Source organism: Bos indicus, chromosome 2, assembly GCF_029378745.1.
Source record: "Bos indicus isolate NIAB-ARS_2022 breed Sahiwal x Tharparkar chromosome 2, NIAB-ARS_B.indTharparkar_mat_pri_1.0, whole genome shotgun sequence".
In the NCBI taxonomy this organism is placed as follows: domain Eukaryota; kingdom Metazoa; phylum Chordata; class Mammalia; order Artiodactyla; family Bovidae; genus Bos; species Bos indicus.
In genome coordinates, this window is record NC_091761.1 from 97,455,427 (window position 1) to 97,478,390 (window position 22,964).

Here is a 22,964-nt window from a genome sequence, read left to right on the forward strand (position 1 = left end):
CTTGTGGAAATCATTCTCGTTTCTTTATTGTCTTATTTTGGGTTAAAATCAGAACTACATCATAGACACTAATATATATATATATATATATATACACACACACACACACACACACATGTATATATATATAATTCTTCTTTTTGGTCCACTGACACTTTGAAAAATTGTTTTGAATTTGAATCTTAATGCAACAGATTTGAGCTAAGGAGAGTTCAGAACTACTTGTAAAAATTACTCTCTCTTGTTTCTAGCGGTAAATATAATTTAATAGCATTGTATTTTTCACTTGAGCCTTTCTCATAATCCTATATTTTTTTCAAGACCTTATCAAATTTTTTCCTAATATGCTACCACATTGTATTATCATATTTTTCTTTCAGTGTATCCCAATTATTTGAGGTTTTTTAAAATCTCCATTTAGAGAAGATTTCTAAACAGTTCATAAAATCTTTTTTGTTTGTAGTGAATAGATGACAATAATCAGTCATGGAAGCCAGTCTTCCTGATTTTTTTTTTTTGGACCCTCTAAGTCTATGTTTCGGTGAGGATTATGCATGACCTTTATATGTCCCTTGCTCAATTGCTAAGAATTCTCTCCTCCCAGAAAATAAAAGAGAAAAACCTTAATAGTAATTTGGAACAAATAAATTAACTAATATCTGGAGAATATTCTTCATCAGTCACTAAGGTGTGTTTTTGAAAAGTATGAGATATATATATATATAAATTTGATTATATTGCTTGCATATACCTGAGAAAACTGTCTGTCAGTGTTTACCAATATCCCCTTGAGGGTTGGCTCCAAGTTTGGTTTTATCGCTACTGGGAGGTTAGTAGGTCAGGGAGGACCTAGCAGTCATCAACACCTCCCTCTTTTCTCCCCAAGCTACTTGAGATGAACCGACTTTCTGCTTCAGTGTATCAAGCCCTCTCATTCCCTCACACTTCACTGCACCTTAGCACATTACATAAAGCACTGCTTTGATTGTCAGGGGAGTCTGGAAATTCATACCAGGAGTAGATGAACAGAACGACGGGTGCTGCGTTGCAGACCTGGTAGTTTAAGCATGATCTGACTTGACATCATGACTCCTGGGAGGGTGCGGGGAAAGGACACCAAACCGCCCAGTGCCCTCCCTCTGTGTGACTCGCCTTATAGAATGAGTCATGGTTCAGCAACACTCAGAGAAAATAGAGTTCAAAACCCAGCGACGCTGATGAGCAGAGAAAGAGGGAAGCATATGTTCTAGGCTCTCATGGCAGCTTTTAACAAGTATGCAAATACCAGGTAATGCTAGTGTGCAAATGTTAGAAAGGAGAGTTAAATGTCCACTTTTACAATTGATTTCATCAGTGCTCAAACTTCAGAAAACATGAGGCAAAATGGGTACTAAGGGAGCAATCAACACATGATTCAGAGAAAAATCATGTGTAATAGAGATGATTCAGCCTCAGCACCCTGAAAATTAGATTCAATATTTTCAGTCCAGGTTTTGTGTTTGGAAACACAGGTCAAGGTAAGGCTGGGAGCTGAGCACCTCTGATTCTTGCATAAGTAACTCCAGCATGAGTAGTCAGTTCTCTATTTGAACTAACAATGTTCTCTTTTGCAAAGCTAGTTAATTTGCCCAAGCAATCTGTTCTGGTTTCATTCAAATGCCGCATCATGAAACAAATGACAGAGGACTCATTTGAAAGGGTACATGCAACAGAAGAGATTATCAGAAATCCATGATCAAAGGTCCAGAACTGATTCATTTTATTCTCTCAAATGAATCTCTTCCTCTTTCAAATACCCCTGTGTACCATGTTTATGTCTTGCTAATAGCCCTGGGTATTTATTGGAAGGACTGATGCTGAGGCTGAAACTCCAGTACTTTGGCCACCTCTTGACTCATTGGAAAAGACTCTGATGCTGGGAGGGATTGGGGGCAGGAGGAGGAGGGGACGACAGAGGATGAGATGGCTGATGGCATCACCGACTTGATGGACATGAGTTTGGGTGAACTCCAGGAGTTGGTGATGGACAGAGAGGCCTGGCGTGCTGTGATTCGTGGGGTTGCAAAGAGTTGGACACAACTGAGCGACTGAACTGAACTGAATAGCATTGATCATAAGTGTTTTGAGGTAGAAGCTGTGCTTCATTCATCTCCATGTCCCTTCTGGTATATAATGCAATGCTTATACTCCATAGTAGGTGCTAATAAATATTTTTGAAAGTGAGATAAAGAAGAGAGAACCTGAAACTATCACAACATTGTGAATCAGCTATACCCCAATACAAAATAAAAAGTTCATAAAAAAGAAGGAAGAGAAAAATTATTCATGTTCAATTTTGAGAATAGAAATTACATACACAAAATAGGGCTACAAAAACTTTGAATATATTTGTATAAATATTGGGTAAGCAACATATTTGTGGGAAAGATGATGTTAGGAATATTGGAACTAAAGAGGCAGATGAAGAAACATGGGAGGAGGCTGGATTCAGAGTAAAGACTGTAGAAGTGTTGACTAGCTCAATCAAGTTGGAATTCTGAAATACTGTCGTAAAGAGAGTGTCATGGAGGGATATAGCAGAAGACTTGTTATGTTCTGCAAATGGGAGTGAAGATTTCTAGTGAAGAAAACATATCTTTGACTTAGGATAGAAGTAAGACCTCTGATTAGAAATACAGTCTTGATGATGAAAACACCTGAACTGGAAAGAATATAAAAAATCAGGATATATGACCTTTATGAGACACATCCATAATCTAACAGCTAAGAAATAGACTGATATTGAACAACTTTTCTTGTTCATTCTTGCAAAATAGAGTCTGATGTAAGAGTTGGCCTCAGTAGAAAGTGATACTGAAATATCTTGCAAACAGAACTCTAAAATGCACACCTTTGTTGATCTTCTGGCTTTAAGGTGAAGATTGCCTCACTACTATAAATCAGAAGGCCACATAAATTTCACTTCTGACAAATGGACAAACTGACTATTAAAGAAAATGGATGCTCTAAGTCATAGATTTAATTATACTTCATTAAAGGAATATGCTAGTATTGTCTTAGATGTTATATATCCTATTTTTGAAGGTCAATCTGATTGATATATCAACAATGTTCTTTTACACTACTTCATCTTTGAGTCTATAAAATTACTTGAAAATGATAAGTTCTTAGGTAATAAACAGCATTTCCCTATTGAATAACAGGGATATTTATTCTATCCTAATTTTAGGATATCCTAATTTTAGGAAAAATGTCTCAGTTTCAATCAGACACACTTCTCTAGTTTTCTTATTTTAAAAAATCTTAAAAGCTGCATGTAATTGAAGATTTTCTTTTCTTTTTGACATATTAAAATGAAAGATGCTCCCATTTACATTTTCTAATTTTAATTATTTCAGTATTTAAAGGACAGTATTTAATTAAACTACTGTTAATTTTATAAGCAGTTTTTAAAATGAATCAGTTCTTTGGATACTTTTTCTCCTTGTTGCATTTCCATGCTACTATTCTTTATCTTAAGCTAAAGTGTAGATTTTTTTTCTTTAAAATTTATCTGTTGGTTTTTTTGAAAAACCAAGATTTATGACTAAAGCATTGGAAAGATTGGAATAAACCTGTTCTCCTGAGAACTTTACCAGAATTGATTTTTCTCAAAAAAAAAAAATTGCACTAACTTGGCCTGTCTCAAAAAGTATGTAAGTTCTTCCAGGCCAGTTGTCATCCAATTCTTCTGTCTTGATTGTAGTAAAAAAAAAAAGAGAGAGAGAGAGAGAGAGAAATGAGTTTGAAGCAAGTACAGATGACACTTTCAAAAGTTGCATTTTAGGAGAGGAAGTGCGTTCAGTCAGGATAGCAATGATATCTGTGCTCTTGAGAATATTTGCCATCCCACCTTTGACAGTTTTAAGTCACCCTTGGCACCAACAGTTTGCCAGTATTTCTAGAGGTGTGCTTGCTATCAGGGAGACCCACTACACAGAAAGATATGGATTGAGATAAGTAAACAACACTGAAGCAAAATCATCAATGTAAAATTTTATTTCAACAGATAATTAGAGGGGATTTTCTAAAGTAGTATTTGTATGTTATTTGTAAATTTCTGAAGATTACTTTGAAATTACTGTTAATTGTTTTTGTTTATCTTAACATAAACTTTTTGTATCCCATAGTTGGAGAGAAATTCATTTAATAGGATGTTTCATGGAATGCATTAATCAATCCAGAATACAAAAGATATTTTTATTCTAGAATAATTTTTGGCATAAATTTTTAAATTCTATTTAAGTCTTTGCTTTTTACTGTCATAATAGTATAAATATAATGTTAGACTTGACACTTACTTTCTTACTTAAAAAAATTATCTTCTTATTTGCAAATTCTCTTGATTTTGCTACTCAGAGACCCTGGAAAAGATTCTTAACTATCAACAATTTTGCTTTTTGGAATTTTCCCAAAGAAACAGTCCTCCTTATCTTGTGTTATGGCTGAGCTCTAGTTAACAAACATTATTAAAGACTAAAAGAAGGATGACTCAAAATTATCTCTTTCTCATTTTTTGTTTTCTTTTCTATCATAGCATTTTAGTTTTCAGAATTTCATAATGTAATTAATTCCACTGTCCCTTTTCCTGCAGTATAATTGAAACATGGTTCTCAGGTTATATATATTCAGTTATAATTTGTAATGATAATTACCATGTGTACTTAGTGACTTAAACGTCTGCCAAGTCCTTTCAGGACTGATATAAACAGAATATTTGTGAACAACATTTTATATAACTCCAGTGCTAAAAATAAAATAGGCAGTTGTAAAAGAGAAACACTTAAAATACTTACATTTCATGAGAGACTGACTAAGAAGAATCAAATAAGGTGGATGTTCTATATTATTACACATTCATTCTTATAACTATGTTAGAACTAGAGGCTTAAGCAAACTAATTACACAGAAGTCATGTTGGTCTGTTTGCTGTTTGAAGGTACACTATGATGTACTGTGACAAAAGCAATCTTCCCACCACATAGTTCCTAAATTCTGTAGGGTTCTAGGTCACAGGCCTCCACAGATTTCAAATTATCACTTTGGGGATGAGATGGAGCCAACAAAATGTAGCTAAGCTGATGATTTTTACCTTTTTATTGTAACAGTTTTTCCCTAGATGAAATCTTTCAGTTTATAGAAGTAACTGGTAAAGACTCTTCCTGATATATGGAGCACTTACACTTTAAAACTTTGCTCAATGATTTTTTTCTTTTTTGGAATCGAGAATGTTTTTCCATTTTTTCATTGTGTTCCCTGTCTCAGACATTCCTGGTTTTGCAACTGTAGAAACAATAATTTCCCCATATGAATCTTAGACTCGTGCTGGTGCCCAAGTCTTTCGAGGTACCAAAACCAGATAAAACTTTGAAGACACAGATGGCCCTTTATGTGCATGAATGCTGGCACACGCATAGCTTCAACACACACACACACAGGCATGTGTGCAAGTGCTGTTCTGCACGCACAGTACATTTTATATTGTTTATCATGCAGTTACTCTAAGGGTGAATTTTTTCAATCTCTCTTAGTTGTATTGGTATTTCATCTCTTCATTAATGTTATTAATAATGTCTCCTGCTACATTCCTTTGTGTGATATGCTCAAGACAATACAGACAGTAATCCAATTTATCTCAAGTCTACAAGGAGTAGTACGATTGTAATGGTTTTGACAAAATGCAAAACCTGAGCATTACAAGGCTCTAAAAGCATTTTATCAGTTCCCTCAGTGCCTTAATTATTGTACTCAATTTATTGATATTAAGCAGTTAGAAATTTTCAGAGAGCCATATTCCCCAAGACATTTCTTTCCCAAATTAATTTAGAATCAATAAAATATTGAAAGCTGATATAATTAGTAAGTGTTTACTATATGAAATGCAAACAACACTACAAATATGCACATATTACTACATTTAGATCCTCCAATACCACCAACAGCACAAACCTTTAATTAGAATATATAATTATAAAACTAAGCCATATTTGCTTGCTTTATTTCTTCTGCTGTACCCTTAAAACTAGAAGTGAAATTTTCCAGTAGGTACTGTTTTTGATTGGTGCTTTGCCTTTCTAATTACTTTTGATTCCATATATGTTGTTCTTAACTTGCAATATCCTTCTACTGATAACCATCTTAATTTACAAAGTCTTTCCCTTTGAGTAAATTAAACATTAGGCCAATTCTATCCAAGTTCTAAGAACTTCATTTGAGTAGATTAAATTGGCCATCTAAACAAGATTATGGATTTAAGCACATCGGTTGGAATAGGGAAAAAAGAAAAAGAGGGAAAATTCTCCTATAGTCATACACTGTACTCCTAATCCTAGCCCAAGTGGTTGCAAATGCCTTTCAGAAGAGGACCATGTGAGTGACTGTGAATGTATAGATCAGCCAACATCTGTGGCCCTTACTAGGAAAATCTTAAAAAAACAAACAAAGAAAAAAACCATGTTCTTCAATGAGATTGTCCCACTTTCCAGTACAATTTAAATATAGGAACACCATGTCTTACTCATCTTCATAGCCTTGGTAATGACTAAGTATAGTTACATCATCTGGAGTGGGTACAATATAACTTAAATTTAAGTACCCTTCAGAATGAACTTTATGCAGTCATGATTCCTCATCTTAAATACATTTATCTCCATAGACTAACATTACTGTAAAGGTGTTTTCCCTCATAAATTTATCCTTGTTTTAGTCAGTAAATCTTTGGAATTCATCTTTGAAAGAAAAAGCTGGTACGCAGAGATCTACAGCTGTTGTGTTGGCCAGGTGGCTAGGGTGACCCTTTGAGATCAGTGAGAATCTGATTAGGAAGGGATATGCCAATGCTGGCCTCTTTAATAAGTACTAAGGTGCCAGAGAAACAAACAAAACCACCACCACAACAAAAACCAATCTGCTCTTTTAATTTCCTTCATCAACAGTTGATCACGGGTAACAGCTTCAGAGAGACCATTCAGTCTCCAAATTAAGCTGGAGCAGAGGCAAGGAACTTTCCTTCTTTCCCTGTTTTTATGAATTTATCTAGGGTATTTGTTTAGCCGAGTGCTTCAAACACAGTGCTTTCCTTGTTGACTAGTTTCCATCAGCAGCAGCAATTAGCTTCAGTTTCCTAGGCAACCATTCTCTACCCCACTGAGAAAAACCTTTTCTTGACAGGAGCATTCTGTCTAAAATTGTTTTGTTTTCCTTCTTTCACAAGTGTACGGTAGGCTTACTTGTCATTTCTTTCAATATAGCACTATTATACTTATTATTCTTAAAAGCAAAAACACTTTATGGCTTTTATATTCCATATGGTTGAATTTATTGTCAACATCTCTTACTTTTCTCTTTACCTGAAAGAAATCAACAAAAATATATTCTCAGGCATATGCCAACTTGCTTGGATTTTTTTTGTTCACAGTGTAATCAGTGAGCCTTTACATATTCAAGTCATCTCAGCTGGTTGTGATGAAAACCCAAAAGGTACACATCAGACTTCTTTGTATACCAACAATGTCATATGTTGCTCGAACCAGGTTGGAATTGTCAGGGCCACTGAGAAAGTTTCAGCTCCATTGTTTATAAATCAAACAAACAATATAGATAGATTAATATAACAAAATAACTAAACCAAAAATAGGTGCTAAAAACAGGGCCTGACACTGGCAACAGAATTCGATGTGATAAAATAATGTGACCAGAAGTGCATAGTGGTGTAGCATGAATCAGCATCATGGAAAAAACTGGAGGACTGCAAACCGACTGTAAGTGCTGAATACCCCTGGGTTGGGAATATCCCCTGGAGAAGGAAATGGCAACCCACCCCAGTATTCTTGCCTGGGAAATCCCATGGGCAGAGGAGCCTTGTCACAGAATAGTTGAACACGACTTAGCAACTAAACAATAGCAACATGGTATAAGGATAGAGTAAAGTTTACCTTATTGTTTTAGTTTCAAGAATAACTGGCAGGAGCCTGATACAGTCTGTTAGACAATGACCCAAAATTCAAGCAAGAAGATACTCACTGGGAAGAATGACAGAATTATCCTAATGTATGACAGAAACCGTTGTTCTTTACCTACATTTTGTCAGTCAAATGATGATAGTAGACTTGATGATAACAAAACTGTGAATGAGATTAAAATAGTAATATATAATTTAAATGAGCACTTTATACATATGTGTGTGTGTGTGTATATATATATATATATATTTCATTTAGTTGTCCCAACATACCAAAAGATGAATATCACTTCAGTTCCCCTTTTTATATGGGGAAACTGAAGCTTAGAGAGAGTATTTACTTGCAGTTAGTAAGAGCTAAAGACAGGGTTTGATTTCAGATTTTCTGACACCAGAATCTACTATGATATAAAATATCTGTACTACACTGATATAAATCAAAATGATATTCTAAGGAGACAGTAAATTGCCTTTATCCATGATTTTGCAAGTTTTCCAACTTGGAAAATATGTTACTTTGTGGAATACATAATATTGACAGGAAATAGAAGTGCCTAGTGTAGCAACTTGTTTAATAACCTTGTATTGCAATATGATGTTTATTTATTATGTAGGAGAATGTAAATAGCTTAGCATCATGTCTCCAAGGTATTATCAAGTAGGTTTCTGTGGATGAGAGTATGTCTCAGTTTCTTATACCTATTTACTTCTATTGATGCTATATGCTTCCACCAATAGATTTACCCAATAACAAAAATAAACATGCTTTCCAGAATTCAGTTCAGTCTCCTGAGGACTGCTTTGATCCTCTTGTGAATACCAACCCCATGTCTGTTATTCAGAATATGTTTACAAGACAGACTTCACTTTTTTACTTGTAGCTGTTTATCTCTATATTGATAATACAGTGTCACCTGTTGCTGTATTTCCTGGGTTTTAATCTTTAAATCCTTTATTTTATATAAGCCTATAAGCAATGGCACCCACTCCAGTACTCTTGCCTGGAAAATCCCATGGATGGAGGAGCATAATAGGCTAAAGTCCATGGGGTCTCAAAGAGTTGGACATGACTCAGAGACTTCACTTTCACTTTTCATAAGCAATAACATTATTTAAAGGTTATAAAATTGATTTAAAGAAGTTGTTTTTTAATGTTTTCAGTCTAGCTGATTTTTAGACAGATCATTTATCAGATCAGTTCCAAGTTATCCATTCATTTTGCTTAGGCATGAAAAGACTTTATGGCCATATCATGAGCTATTTTTGTATTAGTTATAAAAACATAATGACACTGCTGGTAAAATTATACCAAGTTAATATTCAAATACTGTTTGTAAAGTTTTCACTGAAATTCAAAATCCCTGACATTAACAAAATAAAGAATAAAATGCATATTACACAACGTCCTTAAGATAATTTCTAACATAGACTAAAAATGTCCACTTCTGAAAATTTTAGATGTTCAAAAGAAACATAACTGATCCTTTCAGAATTTCAGATTACAGTAAGATGTAGTATGTTTTGAGCTGCAAGTTCAGTTCAGTTCAGTTGCTCAGTTGTGTCCGACTCTTTGCAACCACATGGACTACAGCAATCCAGGCCTCCCTGTTCATCACCAGCTCCTGGAGTTTACCCAAACTCATGTCCATTGAGTCAGTGATGCCTTCCAACCATGTCATCCTCTGTCATCCCCTTCTCCTCCTACCTTCAATCTTTCCTAGCATCAGGGTCTTTTCTAATGAGTTAGTTCTTCACATCAGGTGGCCAAAGTATTGGAGTTTCAGCTTCAACATCAGTCCTTCCAATGAATATTCAGGACCAGTTTCCTTTAGGATGGACTGGTTGAATCTCCTTGCTGTCCAAGGGACTCTCCAAGAGTCTTCTCCAACACCACAGTTCAAAAGCATCAATTCTTCGACTCTCAGCTTTCCTTATAGTCCAACTCTCACATCCATACATGACTACCGGAAAAACCATAGCTTTGACTAGACAGACCTTTGTTGGCAAAGTAATGTCTCTGCTTTTGAATATGCTGTCTAGGTTGGTGGTAACTTTTCTTCCAAGGAGAAAGTGTCTTTTAATTTCATGGCTGCAGTCACCATCTGCAGTGATTTTGGAGCCCCAAAAAATAAAGTCTGTCAGTGTTTCCACTGTTTCCCCATCTATTTGCCATAAAGTGATGGGACCAGATGCCATGATCTTAGTTTTCTGAATTAAGCCAACTTTTTCACTTTCCTCTTTCACTTTCATCAAGAGGTTCTTTAGTTGTTCGCTTTCTGCGATAAGTATAGTGTCATCTGCATATCTGAGGTTATTGGTATTTCTCCCAACAATCTTATTTCAGCTTGTGCTTCATCCAGTCCAGCATTTCTCATGATGTACTCTACATATAAGTTAAATAAGCAGGGTGACAATATACAGTCTTGTTGTACTCCTCTCCCAATTTGGAGCCAGTCTGTTGTTCCATGTCCAGTTCTAACTGTTTCCTCTTGACCTGGATACAGACTTCTCAGGCAGCTTGTCAGGTGGTCTGGTATTCCCATCTCTTTCAAAATTTTCCACAGTTTGTTGTGATCCACACAGTCAAAGGCTTTGGCATAGTCAGTAAAGCAGAAGTAGATGTTTTTCTGAAACTCTTGCTTTTTCAGTGATTCAATGGATGTTGGTAATTTGATCTCTGGTTCCTCTGACTTTTCTAAATCCAGCTTGAACATCTGGAAGTTCATGGTTCATGTACTGTTGAGCCTGGCTTGGAGAATTTTGAGTATTACGTTGCTAGCATGTGATATGAGTACAACTGTGTGGTAGTTAGAGCATTCTTTAACATTTCCTTTCTTCAGAGCAAAAGCAAAAGCAACACCTATTTGTGGTTGTGACTGGTAATGGAATTAAAGTCTGATGTTGTAAAGAGCAATACTGCATAGGAGCCTGTAATGTTAGATCCGTGAATCAAGGCAAATGGAAGTGGTTAAACAGGAGATGGCAAGAGGAAACATCGACCTTTTAGGAATCAGCAAACTAAAATGGGCTAGAATGGGTGAATTCAACTCAGATGACCATTATATCTACTACCATGGGCAAGGATCCCTTAGAAGAAATGGAGTAACCATTATAGTCAACAGAGAGTCTGAAATGCAGTACTTGGAAGAAATCTCAAAAACAAAAGAATGATCTCTGTTCGTTTCCAAGGCAATCCATTCAATATCACAGTAATCAAAGTCTATGACCCGACTAGTAATGCTGAAGAAGCTAAAGTTGAAGACCTACAAGACCTTCTAGAACTAACACCTAGAAAAGATGTCCTTTTCATTATAGGGGACTGGAATGCAAAACTAGGAAGTCAAGAAATACCTGGAGTAACGGCAAATTTGGCCTTGTCAAGATCCATGTTAACTCTCAGTGAAGTATAATGAATAGTACTTTATCAATTTATGCACAATCTGTATTCATCTTTAATCATCTGAATGACTAAATCCTACTCAAAATTTTATATGTATAATGTTTGGAAGGAAAAATTAACAGCAAAAAATTAGAAAGTAAGAAAGGGAATAAGAATGTAGAACAAGTAAGCAATGAAGAATTAAAATGTAGTCTAATCTTTCATCACAAAAAGAATGTTTCATGTTGCTCATTGTCCTCAGCTGTAGATAAGGGTTATCATGCTTCTAGAAACACTGTCTAGAAGACCCTCCATAATTGGGACTTACTGGCTGAATCTAGAGCAGGTAGTAGCCCAGAGCCTACACAGCCAAAGAAGTTTGTATGAAGCCAGAAAATAAATAAGTTACATCCCTCCAGCTTTGTCTAGGGAAAGAAAGCAACAATAACAACCAGAAAAACTGGCCATCAACATAGGTAATCACAGAGTAATCATACTATCCTATAATTCAACATAAATAGCCTCATTGGGCTGGAACTCTTACTGCATATCACCATTGCTGTTTCTTTAAGTAGAAATATAAAAGTAGAAAACTCAGAACAGTGTATGACTGAGAGAAAATAAAAACATCTTGGTGAAGAACTAGTGGGAAATCTTTTTATTTGAGTTCTTGATGTTCCAGGCCTGTTGTATATTTGAGTTCCTCACAACAACCTGTGAGATGGGTATTACTATCATTTCCATTTATTTTGGTTGAGGAATTGAAACTCAATGAGTTTGAGTAAAATTCCAAAGATGAAGTAACTAGAAGGTAGCAATGCTGGAGTTTATGCTCACACATCTCTGCTTTAAAGTCCATGTGACTTTGTCTAATGTATACCATAAAAGATGGTAATACTCTAGATAGAAAGATATGATAGAAGGCTGGATGGATGGATGGTGGCATTTAATAAGTACTTGTAGAATGAATATATATATAATTGCATAATTAGCTATACTTATATATATATATATATAATCACACACATTGTAACTTATCATTTTTATAGGTCTGATTTTTTGACTGTCTTCCTTTATCTTTTGTATATGTTTGACATGTTTACCATTAGTCTTCCCTGAACTTTACCTGAACCCTGAGTGAATTTGCCCCTGTTCCCAAAGCCAGGCTATAACGATAAGGCTCCCTCAGGAGATCTGCTGATTAGGCCTCCATTGGGAAAAGGCCATCCTTCATGGGGAAAGCTGCCATCTCTACACTGATTACAGCCTTTGCTTAGAGAAAGATTTTTAAATGACTGGACCATTTGAAACCCCTGAGCAACCCTATATTTGTGTTTTCCTGAATAAAGTGTCAAATTATAATAATATTAGAAAATACACTTATTTTCTATTTTTAAAGTTTTAACAATATTATTTTCCCCAGAATGGAATATAATGTGTCATGAACTTGGTTCCCACACAGCCTATTTGATTATTCTAAAGTAGCATTTCTTATAATCTGTGAAATTCCTTTGTAAAAAAAAAAAAAAAAAAAAAAAGATCAGTTCTAAGATTGGGCCAAATTATTTTTTTTTTCACTTTCCTTTTTTTTTTAATTTTATTTTATTTTTAAACTTTACAATATTGTATTGGTTTTGCCAAATATCAAAATGAATCCGCCACAGGTATACATGTGTTCCCCATCCTGAACCCTCCTCCCTCCTCCCTCCCCATACCATCCCTCTGGGTCGTCCCAGTGCACCAGCCCCAAGCATCCAGTATCATGCATCGAACCTGGACTGGCGACTCTTTTTTTTACTAGTTTTGATTAAATGCCTACAAATATAAAATCAACTTATTTAACCATGAAAGTCAAACACATTTAAGTTAATGTTCTTTGAAACAGCAAACCCAATAAAATTCAAATGTCCTGCTACTTTCCATCTAAATTAATATTGTTTTGCTAAAACTAAATTATCACTATAAAACATGTGGTACCAGCTGATATAGTGCATTTTACTAAAGTTGGCCCTGTCTAAACTGATTGGAGACAAGTTATGATTCAATTTTCCCTTTATTTATCTCTGTTTAGAATATTTTGAAAGCCTGTACAGTGCCTAAAGATGTCATTTGACCTACACCTCATGTAAATGCATTCTTTATTAAGTCCACCTGTGTTCTCATTAGCCAAGAATGTGTAAACTAATTCTCCATGGTGTCAGAATTATTGTAAATACACTCTCAAGCAAAATGACTGGTATAATTATGTAGCTCACTTGTAATTTGTTCACATAAATTAGCAGATATTTGTATTATTTTTATTGGACTGTCTTCCCAATTTAAACAAATTTAATTTTTTAACTACTCTCAGATCCTGGAAAATTCTTCAGAAAGTACAGAAGAATTTTGGAACCCCATTTAAGAAATACTGTTCTAGAATGCATCACAGTCTTAAGAATACAATAAATTATATAAATGGGGGGGTCAAGTTAGTAAATATAGTAACAGGATTACTTCTGAATTTGTGTAAATATTATGAACAAGCTTTTCATGTTGATTTTTCATCCTTTCAAAAAATTGTGTTAAAGGTCCAATCTGGATAAAGTTCAATGAGAGAAGCCTCGAGAATTGCAACAATGCCAGAGAGAAAATCCTTGACTTGGGAAACTACATAGTAGTGGAGATAAGGCTTGTGTACCAGCACAGTTTCACACAAGATATATTTCCTAAGCGCTATAAGGAGATACTAATAATGTGCATAGTGCCAACAGGGAGATGCAGGAATGATCCAGAGGATGCATTGGTTTTATATATATCCCATTTTTGGAGTGTTTGTTCCGCCTCTCCACTGCATTCAGTTCTCCATAAAACACTTGGATGCTAGAAGTGCTAAAATTACTCTATTGATTTTTAAATGTCTGAATTTCATTGAAAGTTAATATATGTAAGTGGCAATTCACAAAACATAAACTAATTCTTTTTGTTATATTATTAAACAGTGTAGACAACAAAGAAGTGTCTCCAAGTGGATTTAACTTTCTGTGGCCCATTTTGCAGTATTCTTTCCATTGATAATGTCACTCTGGGAGAGTAGCCTTTCAACCCAGCAGCTTGGCTTTGTGAAAACATGCAGCCCTTCTTCCTCCTCTGTCCTCCCCACCAAATAGCACAGCAGTTACAGTGCTCCTATGATTACAATGCTTAATCCTTACAATGCTTTAATGATTGTTATTGTCACATATTTACCTGCAAAAGCTAAAATGGAACTAAAATGCTAATAAAATAGTACTGTCTCTGAGAAATAAAATATTCATCTTCTTGTAAATTATCTGTTGCAGTTTCTAACATAGTCTTCAAGATATATAGGTAGGTAGATAAATGATTAGATAGATAGATATTGGTCAATCATTTGTTACATAGTCTCCAAATATAATCAGGAGTAGCAATAGTGTACATTAGATACATGAATAGATAAGCAGATCTGAGAGTGTGTTTCCTTGGTTCATACCTTTAAAGGAGTTCATATATTTCCTTGAGTAATTCACACATGATTGCTAAATAATTTTTTGGTTATTTTCTATTATTCCTTCTGTTGTTCTGTTTAAGAGGAAGAACATCATAATAGTTAGAAAACCTGGGTTCTAATATGTTTTGCCTCCATCAGCGGTGTGAACTTGAGCAAATCTCATAAATATACCCAGCCCTTGTCTCCTCATCTGCAAAATGGGAAAATTTAGACAAACTTCTCTCAAAGTTCTTTTAGCTCTAAAATTGTGTGATACTATGAATTAAATTGTATAGGTTAAAGCATCCTTATAAAGATGAATTGTATCTTTGCTACTTGATACTGTAATTATTCCATACTTGTTTTTGATAGTAAAGAAAAAGGATCCTTCATCATTGAAATTAAAATGAGTGCAAAGTAGACTAATTTCCTTGTGGTAGATTTTTTTTATAAATATGATGAAAAAATTCTGTAGAATTTTATCTCTAATTTAGAAAATATTTTTATTCTCAAAAGACTTCTTTCCTTTTTAGTTGATGATATATGGATCGTCATTTCCTGAATGTTTTCTGAGAAGGTTATATAAAATTAGCATTGACATGGTTCAGCAGATGCTGTGACAGTCCAAAAACTATCACAGTTTAATGATGAACCTCCCTCTCTAGCTTTTTAAAATGAAACTATTGCACCGCCTATAGGGCTTTCCTGGTCGCTCAGCAGTTAAAAATTCACCTGCTCACACAGGAGATGTGGGTTTGATCCCTGGGTTGGGAAGATCCCCTAGAGAATGAAATGGAAACCCACTCTGGTATTCTTGCCTGGAAAATTCCATAGACAGAGGAGCCTGGTGGGCTACAGTCCATGGAATCACAAAGAGTTGAACATGACTTAGTGACTAACAACAACAATTATACTGACTAAGCTGAATATATATTATATGGCCTTAATGATCTTTAAACCATCCACTATTGAGAAAAGGAGCAGCGCTTTAGAAAGGGACTATCTGATACATCATTTCCATGTATTCCACTCAAATTTTATCTTCCCAGGTTTTTATTAATCTCTCTTGTTAATACTGAACCCAGATAGTGTTATTTAATCACAAATTCACATTTTGAAGCATCTTCCTATGATTTTAAATCATGGTATTTGTTCAGATTAGCATAGAAGAGTGTTTTACTGGGTATAAAATAATACATTGTTTCTGTTTATATAAACAGTTTTTTTATTATTTTTGTTTAAACTGCCATTCAGGTTGTTTTCTTTAGTTTTATGTGCATTTCACTTAGCTCCCAGAATGCCAGCTCCTTGTATTTTCTTTCTCTGTCTCTCTCTCTCTTTTTTTTTTTTTTTGGTTTATGTGTTTGTGTGTGAGTGTTTATCTGCAACTTATCCTATTGCACTTTTTAGGGAGAAAGACTGAAATACAATTCTAATTGACTGTATTGTTTGATTAATTTTCCTCTTTGCCACCTGTTTTCGATGGCTCATTTTATTTTCTTTTGCTACTATTTATTACAGAGGAGGTGTCTGCAAGGATAGTTCAAGTAGTCACGGCGGAAGCTGTAGCAGTCCTGAAAGGTGAACAAGAGAAAGAAGCTCAGCCTAAAGATCAACCTCCTGCTCTGCCTTTAGGTAAATGAGAAAGTCTCAGGTCAGGGGCAGTGTCTGCTGCACCTCAGTCACAGGATCAAGTCTTCACATTCAAAGATAGGCCATATCTCGTACTCCATCTCTACTTGTGACATTCATCAAACGTCTCTGGTGGGATGCACTGGGACCTATTTTCACTTTTCTCAACAGGCTCATTGTGGTGTCTCAGTAGTCTTTAGGACAGTCAACTTATAATTACACTTTGCCCCTAAATTGCCCTTCATTTTTCTTTTCCAGACCACTAGAGATAGTTATTAAAAAAATAAAGCCATGCACTTTGATGTCATGGCCCCCACTCATAAGGAAAATGTTCTAATGCTTTAATTACAGATGATTGTTTCCCTTTATGGGTTTTGGTTAATGATTGTCTATACTACAGTCTCTGGGGTCTCCCTGAAAAGGCTACCAAAACCTATAGCCAGAGATTGTTAGAATTATCAGTGGCTAGTACCTTATATGGGATACAATGATTGAATCCCACATGAGGTACTAGTCTTCACTTTGTTCATTTAAGGGCAACACATTAGCCCTCTGCCTCCATTGCAGGTCGAATGCCCTACAGGACCAAACAGGTAATATAATGGTGCTTACCAAGGAAAAGACTCTCAGCCAAGGGCTTGGTGCCCCTACTCTCAGTGGATAGATAGGTTCTAGATGTAGATGCATATACATGCAGAGACACATGAAAAGGAAATTCTCTTGCAATTCAACATATGCTTATTTCACAGGTATGTATAACTAACCCATATAAAGATATGGTTTTTAAAGCCTAAAAATAGTATATAACTATTGTTCTTTCAGTCTTATGCATCTTTAATATTTGATTTTCTCATAAGCACTGCATTGTCTATTGAAAATTAAACCATAAAAATTTCTCCTCTCAATAATAATTAAAAATAATCTCATTATATTCAATAAAATATTCTTTGATGATCAAGGATTATTTTCACCTAAAACAGAGAGGGAAAACTTATCTAAAACTTTAGCTTTCTTTCTATGGTTTACTTCTGTTCTTTGAAATGAAAGAAAACCTTACTTAAAAAATTTTTTTTAATTTTTATACAGTTGGAAAGTTATTTTCCATTTACAGCTATTACAAAATACTGGCTATATTCCCCATGTTGTACAGTACATCCTTGAGCCTATCTTACATCCAGTAGTTTATAGCTCCCATTCTCTACCCCTTGTTGCCCCTCTTCCCTCCCTACTGGTAGCCACTAGTTTGTTCTATCTGTGAATCTGCTTCTTTTTTGTTACAGATACTAGTTTTCTGTAGTTTTTAGATTCCACATATAAATGATGTACACTGTGTGTCTTTCTCTGTTTGACTTACTTCACTTAATATAATGCCCTGTTAGTGGCAAAATTTCATTATTTTTTAAAAGAAAAATCTCACTTAAAAAAAAAAAAAAACTTTAAAATATCCCTTAGAAGCCCACAAGGCTTATTTAAAATAAATTTTACCACTGGCCTTGACTGATAAATATTTCCTTTTAAAATCCCTTACCTTCATGTGAGTGGTCATAAAGAAGATAAGTGTCTTCAAGAGGAAAACGGAGTTAAGTGTGAATGAATTTCATCTTTTAGAACATTTCTCTTTGGCCTTCTTTCATGTGTCGTGCCAAGGCCAGAATATTTCTCAGCTCCCACTAGTACATGTTTCTATCTGACGGTTGCCTCAGGCTGTGACAGCTTCATTTTTCTTCTCTGAGAATACATACAGAAGATGGATTTGACATTATACTCAGTAAACAAAATGTTGTTTAAAAAATACATCTCCTAAAATAGCTGTGCTTAGTTTTCAGATCAAGGTAAACAATAGTTTCCAGCTCTTAACATTTTTAATCAGTCAATTCAAATCCAAACTAAAATGCTTACCTGGCTGGGTGTGAATGTAGTAAATTAGGATCAGAATTAAATATTTTATTAATTGAAAAAGCAGATAAAAATTAATGAAATTAATGATAGAATTTTAGAAGTTATCTCTAATCCATTTTTATGGAGTGATTTTTTTTAATATTAAGTGCTTTTCTTTTTTTAGGTTTTCAAAAATTTATGAATGGGGCTAAAATAAGTCAAATGCAACTTACTATTGAATCTTTCCTTGAATTTCATAGAGTCCTTTTTACAGATGGCACAACTCCTACATGTCCACTGGGCTAGTAGGATTAATTGTTGTATCTCATTTTTCCATTGTTTGATCTTTAGCAGCTGAAGAGACAGCTAATCTGCCTCCTTCTCCACCCCCATCACCAGCCTCAGAACAGACTGTCCCAGTGGAGGAAGGTAAGGCCTGTTGGACTCTTTGAGGTTTGTCTTCTTTTAAGGGTAAATAAACCTCAACCCATAAGTGCTGGACTTTGGTATTGGTTAGTATGTGACCCAGCTTGGGAGCTGTCTGTTTCAAATAATCGAGAAGAAACAAAGACTTTGATTAAATGTATTATCATTTCTGTACATAAAATCAAAAGTAGATAAATACGGTAAATAAGAAAAATCTGCTGGATAAAGGAAAAGATAACTTTGTGTTTAAGTGGCTAGCTAGAATAACTACAGAGAACTAGTTTACTTCATGTAGACTGTTTTAAAGAGTAGATACAATTTAATTTTATAAGTGACTGAATAAAAATAAATATATTGATGAAATCAATAGATTTGTTTTGGAAGGGTTGGCAGGAACTGTCTCTGTTTTGCTCACTATTGTATTGCCAAGGGCTTCCCCAGGGCCAGACCTGTAGCAAACTCTCAGTAAATATTAATGAATAAATGAAGAAGTCAGTGAACAAATTTGATATTGAGAGTATTGAACTGGAAACTGAGATCATGGCTTCTTTCCTGCTGAGACCTTTTATTGTCCATGATCTATTTATGCATTCAGTCAACATGGAATGCCATGTCAGCTTTTCAGTTTGCAATGAAGAAGCAGACAGATGCCTCTGAAGAATATCCATTTAGAATCTGAGATGAAAGACACTATTTAAAAGCTAACTATTATTGGTTCTCTGAATTAGACCAGTTAACTTTTGTCTATTGTTTGAGAGTTACAGGAGAAGAAGAAAGCTTTTAAAATTTATTGAAAGCTTGTTTGTGTCAATATAATTTACTTTTCATATACTAAAATCAGAATATTAATACTTTTCCATTTTTGTCATTTGTTGACTTATTTTTCCTTTTGTTGTACTTTTTAGAGCTCATTTTATTGTGTTAAAAATTAAATAAGGTCACAAAAGAATCACTGTCTTTTTATAATCGGTAATTAGGTTTGTTTACATTATTTTTTGAATTACTAGAGGTTATTCTAAATTACTGAACTATAAACTATCAATAAATATAATTTATTTTTGTCATAGATTTATAAACTTAAACCTTTTTTAGTAAGATTTTTTTTCTTATATTGAGGCCTTTTTTCCTATATTTACTGCCTGAAATAATTAGTCAAAGGAATAAAAAAAATTGAGGACTATAAGCATTGTATATAATAAGTGTTATTATAACCATTGATGATTAGTTAATTCCCTGAAAATGTGATTAGATCTTTTAATTCATAGATTTGAAAGATCCTTTCTGGGCCTTGATTTTATCTGTTCATGTCTATGGAGCACCTACAAGTTTCCTTGCACTCCTCAAATTCTCTAAGTATACACTAGTAAGCAAAACAGACATGATCCTTCCTTGTAAGAAGCACAAAGTCTGGTGGAGAATGGAAATCCAGTAAGTAAGTTCAACAATAGGAAGGAAAAGAACAGGGAGCTTTAAGGTAAAAGAAGAGTAATCTTACTTTATTGGAGGGAGAAAGGAGCTGAACTCAGAAGCCTGAGGAAGTGTTGGCCAAGGAAAGATGGAGGAAAGGGGCAATTTGGGCAGAGGGACGAGGATGTGCAAGGACTCTCAGGTGGGAAAGTGCATGAAGTGTTCTGGGAATTGAAGGAGTCCCAGGGCTAATGCATGAGAGATGGGTGGAGGAGAGGAGTCTGGGAGTGAGCAGCAGCTGGCTTGGTTCAGGCTCCTGGATTTTACTCTGAATGTAATGGAAAGCCTTCCATGACAGCTCTGCTTCCCACAGGTCACTGAAAATGTTTCTGAACCCCTACTTAAAGCCTTTCCCGTGTCAGGAAATCCTCTTAACCAAGAGAGGGGTATGACGTTGACTCCCAAGTCACCTAGAGGTCAAGTAATTCATTCTTCTTACTGTTAAATGTGAGTGTGAGTTAAAGGGGCAACAAGGTCTTCCCGGCCATCTGAGACTCATCCAGTCTGTTTCTGGAGGGTGTACCACAGATACAGTGAAAGTATACATTAAAATAGAATCACTTTCATATCTTGGTAACTTAGGTATCATATTCCAAAGTAACTGTTCCTTCACATTTTGGGATTGTTTCCCTCAAGATGTTTCAGTATATTTGGGGAAAATGTCAACTTACTTCCTACTGAAAGTAATTTGAAGATATTTTTAACATTTTCAAACTGAATATGTATTTTTATTTAATTTTTTTCAAAAGACAGCCTCAACCTATACAAAATCCTAATGGTTTCCTTTTAAAAAGATAATCATATTTTTTAGTTATATAGAAAAAATATGTAATTTCAAACTCCATTGATTTAAAAGATTAGATAATATTTTTACCTTAATTTTATGAAAGGCATGTGATCTAGGCAATCAAACTAGTTCCTCTCTTTTATTTTAAACCACTCTTAAAGTATGTATAACAACATTTGTTTTGTTTTATCAGAAAAAAATTAGTGAAAATCCACAAGACAAGAATCAACTTTTCAAATTTTCAAATCAATTGGTTTGTGAAGACAAAGCCAAAGTTTTTAATATATTGCTCATAGCACGTTGACTGGAAAGAAAGCAGGTGGATTTTTCCATCTAGATTTTTTACCCTCCTCAAAACACCCTTAAAGCAACTTCAATCTAAAGGCACAGTGAATGTCACAGTTCAGTCCTTTTATGTAAATGTTCTTAGATTAAATTGAGTATTTCATTGATTTTGAGGATAGGCTTTTTATTAATTAGCAAACATTCTAAAAGCTGTTCTTTCCCAAAGGGGAGGCATGGATGCTTCTTCTAAAAATAATTTAAGATATTAATTACTGTCATGTATGAATATTCATGTATTATAATTAGTGTAATATTCATAAGACTGTACTTATTCTGGGGAACAAAGAGATTTTGATGAAAAAAATTAAGTAGCACACTTGGAAACACAGGTACAGTGAACCAAACTGAACTAGTTATTATATTTTCAAATTAAGTTCCCCTTTCTTTTTGGCCTAACCATAGTAGTTACCACTTGAACTGAACTGTTAGAATTTGGAAGCCCATGCAAGAGCAATGGAGAAATCTGAAAACAGAACCAGGAGTCCTTCCACCCTCTTAGGTTTGCTCAGAATCCTAGGCTGATGATTTCCTGTGTCAATGATGTGGCTGGCGCACTGTAACTGTTAACCGGAAGCAGTTTCCCTCCATATCATTCTAGGGCAGCAGACACAGTTGGCAAACTGAGAAGTCCTCAGTCCAAAGCTTGTAGACTGGAAAGGGCTTAGAGAAGTTGGGACACTACGTAAGAGGAGTCAGCTGCTCTAGGTTAGGGCATGGGGTAGAAGCTGTGATGCCGGCAAGATCACCAAGTCGGAGTCACTAATACCCCAAGATGTTCAATCTCTCATAAACGTGACTACTCATTGTACCCAAGGGGGCTCACAGATCAAGACTGAATTTTGTGTGGCAAACTTTACCCAATATAAATTTTCAAATGCTTCTTTTAAAGAAAATTTTGTATGAAAGCAAATTAGGGGAAATGTGGTTCTCCACTAAAACCAGGTAAGCTTCATTTTTAAAGATTATCATTATGCAAAGGAACTATGTAGAAGTCCAAGGTTCACAAGACTACCCTTCCCTTTAAAACAGTACATTATTAAATGAAGCAGACTATTTTGTGACATAACCCAGTGTCCAAAAGCAAATGTACTTATAGTAAAAGGAGACATTCGGTCCTGGCCTTAAAGAGCAAAACTGTTATGAATTCATTTTTCATAAATCTCCTAAGTCTAGCTTTGATGTATCAAATCAAAGAAAAGAGTAAAGGTACATGACAACTTGTCTGATAGACTAAAGATAGAGATATTAACGTCTATGGAATCAAGAATGATTCTTGGTGCTTTCTCAAATACCTTCCCATTTAATCCTTCAAGCAACCCACACAGAATACTCACCTAGATAATACTCACTTCCACTGTTGCCCAGGATGTCACAGCTAATAAGTGGCTTATCCAGAGTTTAAATTCAAATCTGCTATGCTCAATTGCTTTGGTCATGTCTAACTCTTTGCAATCCCATGGACTGTAGCTCACTAGGCTCCTCTGTCCATGGGATTCTCCAGGCAAGAATACTGGAGTGGGTTGCCATGCCCTCTTCCAGGGAATCTTCCTGATCCAGAGACTGAATC

General features: G+C 35.0%; 1 protein-coding gene across 43 annotated transcripts in view; it reads left to right on the forward strand.

The window, feature by feature from the left end:
• The window catches only part of MAP2 (microtubule associated protein 2), a 297,668-nt gene that overhangs the window by 228,103 nt on the left and 46,601 nt on the right, over window positions 1–22,964 (forward strand). For 34 of the 43 annotated variants that reach the window (XM_070771192.1, XM_070771173.1, XM_070771167.1 and 31 more), the window contains 2 exons: window positions 16,384–16,497; window positions 18,724–18,801. In XM_070771192.1, the coding sequence (XP_070627293.1) occupies window positions 16,384–16,497; window positions 18,724–18,801 (192 nt within the window). The remainder of the gene's footprint in view (window positions 1–16,383; window positions 16,498–18,723; window positions 18,802–22,964) is intronic. The other 9 variants (XM_070771199.1, XM_070771372.1, XM_070771365.1 and 6 more) reach the window with 1 other exon arrangement.